At 42.8% G+C, this 9,906-nt stretch overlaps 1 protein-coding gene across 6 annotated transcripts in view; it reads right to left on the bottom strand.

The window, feature by feature from the left end:
* Positions 1-1,617: 1,617 nt before the first annotated feature.
* The window catches only part of Parp9 (poly(ADP-ribose) polymerase family member 9), a 36,892-nt gene continuing 28,603 nt past the window's right edge, over positions 1,618-9,906 (bottom strand). For all 6 annotated transcript variants that reach the window (XM_036203510.1, XM_036203509.1, XM_036203513.1 and 3 more), the window contains 3 exons: positions 8,915-9,051; positions 6,589-6,763; positions 1,618-2,431 (listed from right to left, as the gene is read on the bottom strand). In XM_036203510.1, coding sequence (XP_036059403.1) covers positions 2,037-2,431; positions 6,589-6,763; positions 8,915-9,051 — 707 coding nt within the window. In that variant the 3' untranslated portion in view covers positions 1,618-2,036. The remainder of the gene's footprint in view (positions 2,432-6,588; positions 6,764-8,914; positions 9,052-9,906) is intronic.

The raw sequence follows: 9,906 nt of genomic DNA, 5'->3' as shown, positions 1-9,906 counted from the left end.
TCCTGTTTCTAAAACATTAGTCTTACCCCTGTGCTTCACTGCAGTGACACTGAGCAGCTCAGTCAGCCCGCCCCTTCTGTGTTCCACAGGGCTTCTTCACAGATAATCTGTCCGCTCACTCTATGCTTGGTGCCACAGGCCTCACACATGTGGATGTGGATACCTCAGTCAACACACTCAGGCCCCATTGTCCTGACAATGGTCACCCTTCTGCTGTTGTTTTTTTTTTAATTACTATTACATTTATTTATATTGGAAAGAGGTTTTGTGTGGAGGTCAGAGGACAACATGCAGGAGAAAGCTGTCCCCTTGAACCATATGAATCCCAGGCTTTGAACTTGGGTTATCTGACTTGGCAGCAGCAAGTGACTTTGCCTACTGAACCATCTCACCAACAGCCTCACCCACTTTTTTTTTTTCCTGTGTATATACTAGAGATTGAACCTACAGCCTCACATAGGTTATACAAGCACTTTACCACTAGCCTATATGCAACATAGTCTGTTTGGGGGAGAGCCAAGAGACTCAAATGTGTTCTGCAAATAGACTCGGAACTCCCTAAGTAGGAAATTTGAGGTTTCCAGATGCCTAATGGTTGGCTTAGTAGTGAGTATTGCAGTCTCTACATGGTCCTTCCTTTCTCTTGGCCTGTGGACTCCTTATCTTGTGTTGATGGACCCAGCTATGGAAGAATGAGACCATAAAAGGAACCCTTGTTCCTCAAACAAGGGACCAAGATAAATAACCTTTCAAGCCAGTAGTCTAAAGCAGAGATTTCCTTGCCCAGATTCCATAACAGGACCATGTGACAGAAGCAGCATGTTTCTTAAAGTTCGACCAGAAGGGAGTAGTCTGGTGGGATGTTGAAGACTGAAGAGCAAGAGGTCAGAAGTTTAGAATTACAGATCAGTAGGATCTTCGAAGTAGGCAATACATAGGTGGTGAGATTAGCCTATTACAAATAGCATCATAAAGCTAAGTTTGGGCCCAGTGGGGGTGGATTCAGTCATTAAAAGAGCTATACTCTGCCTAGACCACACTTCCAGCTCTGTCCCCACTTTACCATCTTATCACTGTCTCTTTTGGAAGCTTCCTCCCGGTCTTGATTCCTTTGTCCTGCTCTCCGTTTAATTTTCCAAACACTGTTATCCTCCATTAGTTATAGCCAATCGTATTTGTTCACATGCCTATACCTACCTTTCTGATGTTTCAGGACAAAAGGTTTTCAGGGTGTTTGTCTTAGTCAAAGTGACTAAGGATCTTGTAGTGACCTTGGTGAGTTACTACTCAAGGCACATAGTAGAGGAATGGCACTGGATTTTTGTTTGGGTTGGTTTGGGGGTAATTTTTTTTTTGAGCGGGGAGGCGTGGGTTTTGTTTTTCCAAAGTTTCTCTGTGTAGCCTTGGCTGTCTTGTAACTCAGTCTGCAAACCAGGCTGGCCTTGAACTCCTATCTCTCCTGCCTCTGCCTCCTAAGTGCTAGGACCAAAGGTGTGTACAGCCACACCCAGCACTGAGTGGCATTGTTTGGTATCACTGAATCCAAACTGATTATCAATCTTTTGATGTCTTTCCAGTTCACATTATTTCATCTCTCACATAACTACTCAGAGCCAGTTACTCAGACAAAAGTGATTTATTTGAATATCCAAAGCACTTTACACAATTATATAGAAAATCTAAAACCATTCCATTGTCCTATTTTATACTATCATCATTTTAGAAAATAACAGGCTTGAATTACTTACTAGAAAAAAAAGTCTTTGTTATATGTAAAATATTCTTGCTGTTTCCTATAAGAAAGGAGGTGAAGGATGTCAAGGAGAGAAGAGACAGTCAGGAACAATTTTTAGTTGGCATCTATCCACCCCAAGCCCAGAGGTGAAGAAGGCATTAAGATGCTAGGATGTGGTTGGGGCCTATAGTAACCCAGTCATTCAGAACAGTTAATATGTTATGTTCAAGCCATTCTCTAAGTCACTGACAGCATTGTTTTGTCAATTCACCTAAACCCTGCTGGTTGTTAAAATGACAGACTAAACAGAGCTGCCATTTGAGACCTCCCGCCAGGACTGCAGTGAAGAGTCCATCTCTAGTCCTGACAAGTAGTCTTGTCCCCACATCTGATGCTGTGACAATGACCTATCCTGTGTACAAATCCACAAATACTGGGGCATTGCCTGTACACCACTAAAAACAACAATGGTTTCAGGGTTGGAAACACTGTCAACCACGCTGTCATGAGCATCTAAGGCCCCAGGACTCAATGATGGTGGGGTAATATTTAAGCTACTACCCTGACAATAGGAGCCTGTGAGCACTTCTGCCTCAAACACATAGATTAGCCTGTCTGTGCTTGAGGTTTTCTTGATCTTGTCTGCTAGTTTTTTGAGGCTCTTGGTGAAATGTATGCCGGTTCCATAAACTGGGTCTGGAAGAGAAAAAAAAAGGTTACATTCTAGTAGATGATGTCTATTTGGGTGCTAACAGTATTTTCTCTCTAGACCTTCACATAATTACCTCCAGCCTAAGTTCCTCCCCTGAGACAATATCACTGATACCGTCAACAATAGTTTTACATTAGAATACATCATTAAAATTTACAGAGAAGTCACTAGCTTTCAAAGCAATTTCGCCCTGATTAGATTCAATTAATCTGTAATTTGGATAATTTTATTTAAAGCATGAAAAATCTAAGATTCAGACACATTATGATTCAAGTCATTATTAACCAGACAATTAGCAGCAATAAGGAAATACGTTCTTAAAACACTGGCTGGCTACACCAACTACAAATAGGTCTATCTCCACAGCTTTTGAGAAAACGGATTTTAAATATCGTCCAGTAAGAACAGGCAGTGTTAGGATGGGAGGATCCTGAGTCTGAGGCCAGCCTGTGTTACATACACAGCACAGAAATAACATCAAAAAGAGAAAGGGGAGCAGGCGAGAAGGCAGTCACAGACATAAGAAAAAATGTAAATATGCCTGCTTCTTGTTCAAGAAGAGCAGCCTTGGCTTAGGAGAACATAGTCCTGACATCACCCCTCACCAGGTGTCCTGGTCTCTGACTGTGGCCTGGCACAGTGTCCCACTAAGTCAACTCCATTGTCTTGAACTAGATTGGTGCTGACCAGGACACTTCCACCCATCAGGCAGTCTGGAGACTCTGACAGTAGAAGGTGATGCTTCATTCCCACTACTAGAGATGACTACTCTCCATTCTGGTGTAACACCTATTCTATTATAGATTCCCGGATATTCACAACACTCAAGAGCCAGGCATGATGGTACATGTCTATAATCCTGGCACTCAGGAGGCTGATATGGGAGGATTCAGAGGTCAAGGCAAACTGAGACTATATAGGAAGACCTCATCTCAAATAGCAAAACAGAAATGAAACCAAGCAAACAAACCCCTAAGAGGCAAAGCATTCAGTAGCCCTTTACTGTAGAGATATTTAATGCAGCTTCGTGACATGTATTAGCACCACAAAGCTGTGGCTCACTCCTCAGCACTGAAAACAAATAACCTTATGTAGAGGGGAATGCACTAAAACGTCTTTGACGCTATCCCTTCCTTCTATTCCTGTCCCTTCTATACTGACCAAACACTGACTTAGGCTCTAGAGCAGCACTGGGAAGTAGAAATTCAATACAAGCCACATATGCCACTTTAAGTTTTCTACTAGCCACATTTAAAAGAAAGAAGAGAGAGAGACAGAGAGAGAGAGAGAAAGAAAGAAAGGAAGAAAAGAAAAGATGAAATCAAATTAGAGTAAAAGTGTCGTTTCAGTATCGAGTTAACTGTATAATTCACTAGGGTGTGGGCTGGAGAGATGGCACAGTGGTCATGAGCACTTGTTTTTGAGAGCACCCAAGTTCAGTTCTGTGGTGGTTTGAATAGGAATGGTCTCCATGGACTCTTGTGTTCAAATGCTTGACCCAGGGAGAGTGGCACTATTAGATGTGACTTTGTTGGAGGATGTGTGTCACTCTGAAGGCAGGCTTTAAGGTCATATATGCTCAAGCTACACCCAGAGTGGCATACAGTCTCCTGCTGCCTGCAGACCATGATATAAAACTCTTAGCTCCTTCTCCAGCACCATGTCTGCCTGCATGCCACCATGTTCCACCATGATGATAACGGACTAAACCTCTGAAACTGTAAGACACCTCCAATTAAATGTTTTCCTTTATAACCATTGCTGTGGTTATGGTGTCTCTTCACAGCAGTAAAAACCCTAACTAAGACAAGTTCCCAGAGCCCATATGGTGGCTCACAACCATCTATATCTCCAGTTTCAGGGAATTCAACCTCTTTTCTGACCTCCACAGGTTCCAGCCACACACATAGCATGGTGCACATTCACCTGAGCAGGCAAAACACTACTACACATAAAATAAACTTGTAAAAAGTTGTATACTTTTAAAATTTCACTAGGGAGATATTTTACACTTATTGTAGGTTTCAAAATCCAGTATCTATTTTATTTACCTTTACAGTACATCTCAATTCAGATTAGCCACATCTCGTGTTCAATAGTCATGGATGGCTAGAGACTGCCACACTTAATAGTGCAGTGATAAATGGCTATGGTAGTATTTCTGTTTTCAAAACAATCTCCCTGCATTGTAAACACTGAAGATACAGTGCCAAAATAATCTATGTTCCAAAATAATAATGGTCTGAGACTAAAAATAGATACATTTTTCTTTGCAAGACTTTTGTTTTGAATATTATCTTAAGGACAAAAGAGATAAAGCACTTAGACAAAGCCTCTTAATACATACACACATTTAAAAATATATACCTATATATTCATATATGTGTATATATATTTATTTTTAATTCATAAGAAAACCATAAAATTTTAGCTTCCTTAGTTTAGTTTCCTGAGTTGGTTTTTATTTTAAACCATAAACAACGGAAAAATAAAGCATGATGTTCTTAGAGCAGTTTTCTCAGTTTGAAAGTCCTTTCTTCCAGCTGGGAGAACCGAAATAGAAGAAAGAGATGTAGCTAGTTCTGACCCAGACACTGTAACCTTCCCCCTCTCCAGCTTACCCCCCTTTCTATTTCCTGACCAAAATCCTAAGCCTGTCTGCCCTGACACTGGAACCTCACTCTCCCCAAAGCTCACCTTATCCCATGAAGCCACCGACTCCCACTGCTGAGCCTGCCTGCTGTCTTGACTTGTAGCTCAGCAAGTACAGTCTTCCTTCCATTTCCACTTTCCTCCTCCAGGCCAACACAGACTTCCAACTTGCTTGCCTGCCCTATTATTTCCTCTCACTCCAATAAAGTCTTTGAGTTCCCTGCCATCCATTTGTTCTAAAATTGTTTTAGTGATGTAACCAAGATCCTGCAAAAGGGATCCTGTGTCCCCTTGTGGCATTATGAAGACATGAACTTGACCTCAAATTACTGCTGAATTTTTAAATTTTGTGTGCTTGTGTGTGTAAATTTCATTTATCTTCTATGCGTCTGTGTGAGTGTATGTTTGTGCACCATGTGCATGCAGTGTCCATAGGGGCCAGAAGAGGAGCACTGGATGCCCCTGGGACTGGAGTTACAGATGGTTATGAGTCACCTTGTGGGTGCTGGAAATCAAACCCTGGCCCTGAGGAAGAACAAGTGCTTTTAACTTCCGGAGCCATCTCCAGCCCTGCTTGCTGGACTTTTTTTAAAGATTAGATTTATTATATGTGTGAGTGGTTTTGCCTACATGAATGTGTGTGCACCATGTATTCCTGTCCAGCAGCACATGGTAAGTAATTGTTCTGTGTTTTCCCTCTCTTTCAAACTGGGAGTTATCACTACACTTTCCCAATCCTTTTCATACCATTAGCTAATGAGAAAGAGGGGGCACTTCACCTGCAAGACTATACCTGATTCATTCACAGGAAATAAAGGATGAAAGGGCTAGGCATGGTGGTACATGCCTTTAATTCCAGTTACTAGGGAGGGAAGGTAGAGGCAGGCAGATCTCTATGAGTTACAGCCAGCCAGGGCTACATAAACTCTGTCTTTACAAACAAACAAACAAACAAACAAAACACCCAGGGGTGGGTGAAAAACACCAGTTTTTTAAATTTAAGTAAATGTGCTTCTAACTATGGAATGGGGTTGGTATTGATAATTCTGTTAAGATGAAAAGGGCAAAGCAGGGACACTCACTCCCACTCTGCAGCCAGAACACAGAAACAAGAAGGAGATTAAAACCTGAACCAGAGCTCCTGCTGCTCATACTTGCATCAAAGTAACACCCACCAACAAACAAAATACCAACCATTTCCAAAAGACTTCATCCCTAAAGCCTAGTGCCAAAGGATCCCTCCCCATAGCCATACACAGCCATACATGGATGTCTGCTCACCCTGCCCAAGTAGGTAGTCCTGAGGATTGTGTCATGAGCTTGTAATCCCAGCACTGGGGAGGGAGCAGGTCCCTGGGGCTCCCTAGATAGCCAGCCTAGCCAAGTTAGTGAGTTCCAAGAAAAAGTGAGAGACCCTGTCTTAGTCACTAGCCTGAGGATGAGGCCGATACCTGTAGCTAGAGACCAATCATCCACAGCAGATACCTACCATGAGGTACTGAGTACAGTCTGTGGAAGCCGACTCTGCACACCATGTTGCAAAACTGATATGGCACCTGCTGAAACAACCTTTGGCTCCCAGGTCCCCTCGGCGTTCTCCCTTCCATCATTTTCTTCTTCTCTTGGAAGGCAGCCATGAGCACATCATTGTCTATCTTCTCCACCTATAAGCAAAGAAAAAAAAACCTGAATTGATCTGAAAAATGGCTATTCAAACTGTCTCCTGCACGACTTGGAAACTACATGAACTGTGTGCATGGAATACATGCATTTTGCTTTTCAATTCTCTCCTAATTTGGCTTCTCTCTCTTCAAAATCTACCCCTTTTTCAATAAGTGCATTTAATAAAGTCAGAAGGATCAGAAAGAGATCAAGGACAATCTCAGCCACATAGCAACTATGAAACTAGCCTGGGCTACAAGAGACTCTGTGGAAAAAAAAAAAAAAAAAAAATTCACAGGCTTGGGAGATGGCTTAGTTGGTCAAGTGCCTGATTTGAAAGACTGAGGACCTGAGTTCCATTCCCCAAAATCTACATTTTAAAAAGATAAGCACCCTGTCATGAGCTTGTAAGCCCAGCATGGGGGAGGGAACAGGTCCCTGGGGCTCACTAGTTAGTCAGCCAGCCCAGTTAGTAAGTACTAAGTAAAAGTGAGAGATCCTGTTTAGTTATTGTTCTATTGCTGTGAAGAGACACCATGACCAAGGCAACTTTCTTATTAAAGAAAGCATTTAGGGGCTGGAGAGATGGCTCAGAGGTTAAGAGCACTGACTGCTCTTCCAGAGGTCCTGAGTTCAATTCCCAGCAACTACATGGTGGCTCACAACCATCTGTAATGAGATCTGGTGTCCTCTTCTGGCCTGCAGGGATATGTGCATGCAGAGCACTGTATAAATAATAAATAAATAAATCTTTAAAAAAAAAAAGAAAGCATTTAAGTGGGGGCTTGCTTACAATTTTAGAGGGTTAGTCCATGATCATCATGGCAGGAAGCAGACAGGCATGTGCTAGAGCAGTAGCTGAGAGCTCTCCATCCCAATCCATAGGCAAAGGGCAGAGAGAATGAGACACTCAGCCTGTCATGGGATTGGAAACCTCAAAGCCCACCGCCAATGACTTACCTCCTCCAGTAAGGCCATGCCCTCTAACTTTTCCAAAACAATTCCACTAATGGGGCCTAATCTTTCAAACATATGGGGCTGTGGGGGCCGCTCTCATTCAAACGACCACCGGCCTATCTCAAAAGACAGGGTGAGCCGTGGAAGATGAATGTCCTAAGGAAGGACAATAGTCAAGGTTCTCTGACCTCCACGTTAGAAACATCAAATAGTAGTCTTTTCTGACAGTCTTTTCCCCCCCCAAGGCAGGGTTTCTCTGTGAAACAGTCTGGGCTATCCTGGAACTCACTCTGTAGACCAGGCTGGCCATCGAACTCACAGAGTTCTGCCTCCTGAGTGCTGGGATTAAAGGCGTGCACCATCACCACCCAGCCTTTTCTGTCAGTCTTTTATGAGAAGAACTTCATATCTTTTTATCTCTTCTACCTAGTGAGACTTTTACAAAAATGTTTTAATCCCTCCCCCCCACTATATATCTTTTTATTTACAAAGACAAGATGGCCTTTTCAGAGCTTGGGTAATTTCGTCACTGACACTCCCCCACCCCTTCATTTCCTTTTCATGGTTTCTTTTACAGCTAGACAACTGGGAGAGACTGTGGGTCAGACCCCAGTCAATGGGGAAAGGACATCGTCACCACCTGTGTTAGAATATAACCAAGCCAACTCCCCACCCAGTCTGCTTGCTCTTCTGCTTTCTGAGTAGCACACCCTGCTAATTAGAAGTAAGGTTTTGCCTTGCTTTAATGAGAAAAGCCTCTTTATTTCAACAGCATAGACATACATAGCAGGCATGTATATCCTGCTACTGTGTCATTGGTATGTGCCAGTCACTGGTACTGAAATGACCAACACCACAGACATAGTACGGGTCCCATGAAAGCTACTGGTTTGTGAGATAAAAGTAGATAACAGTGATAACACAGGGGACTAAGTGCTGTGGTGCTTTCCACTATTCTGGTCACTGATGGGTAGACCACCTGCTTGCAAATCTTCAATCCGTGACTCTGCATGTCTTCACACCATTTCTGTCTCCTGATTCCAACTACACCCTCTGGCCTGAATTCCGACCCAGTCTGACTCCAGACTCCAAGTGACTGAGCAGCTGCCTGAGAGTCCTTGGCAGGTGAATTTTTATGTTGGCTACAGAACCAATTAACAGCAAAGTGAACCAGAGCCTCCTGTGATTAATCATACCTTCACAACCCACAAGCCACACTTCTCAAACTGCCTCTTTTGGTCCTGAAGTTCCTCAGTTAAAGGTACTGGGTAATGAAGATAGGTGTGAAATTCTTCCATTTCATCCAGCTTCCCTTGCTGATCGGTCCACTGTTCTAAAAAATGAGAAAGACAAAACCTTGTTTCAGTACTTCATGAACACAGGGGAAAAAATATTATAAGGTGCGTGGTTATTACTCTGTATGCTATGAATGTGTTGCTCTGATTGATTGACTGATAAATAAAATGCTGATTGGCCAGTAGCCAGGAAGGAAGTATAGGTGGGATAAGCAAACAAGGAAAATTGTGGGAAGGTTGGAAGGCTAAGTCAGGAGATACCAGCCTGCTGTCCAGGGAGCAGCATGTAATGGCACACAGGTAAAGTCACAGAAAATGTGGCGACATATAGATTAATAGAAATGGGTTAGTTTAAATGTAAGAGCTAGTCAGTGGTAGGCCTGAGCTAATGGCCAAGCTGTTTTAATTAATATAAGCCTCAGTGTGTTTACTTGGGTATGAGCAGCTGCAGACCTGGTGGGGCACGGGAAAAAACTTAATCTACAATAAGATTTAATGAAACAAATTCTTACTGGGCAATGCTGGGACACGACCTTAGGAGGCAGGCGGATCTCTAAGTTTGAGGCCAGCCTGGTCTACAGAGTGAGTTCTAAGACAACCAGGGCTACACCAAGAAACCCTATCTCGAAAAAAACAAAAAACAAAAATCTAAAAATGTGGAAGACCAGCCCATTGAAAGCATTTATGTTGTCCATCTAGGAAGAGATGTTTCTGGCAATCAGGAGCTGTTTCTGCTTAAAACAAACAGAAACCCTTGCTCTTCACCAGGTCCGGGAAGGTTTCTAAAGTAAGGCAGAAGCCTGCCACCTCTGCCTGCATGTCTCTTTTACTTAAGGCCTAAGTGCATAGGCATATCCATTAATAAGGAGTGTCAGTCTACTTAACCTGTCTTA

Source organism: Onychomys torridus, chromosome 12 (genome assembly GCF_903995425.1).
Source record: "Onychomys torridus chromosome 12, mOncTor1.1, whole genome shotgun sequence".
Lineage (NCBI taxonomy): Eukaryota > Metazoa > Chordata > Mammalia > Rodentia > Cricetidae > Onychomys > Onychomys torridus.
Note: the sequence above shows the minus strand (reverse complement) of the source record. Positions and strands in the feature narration are given on the sequence as shown.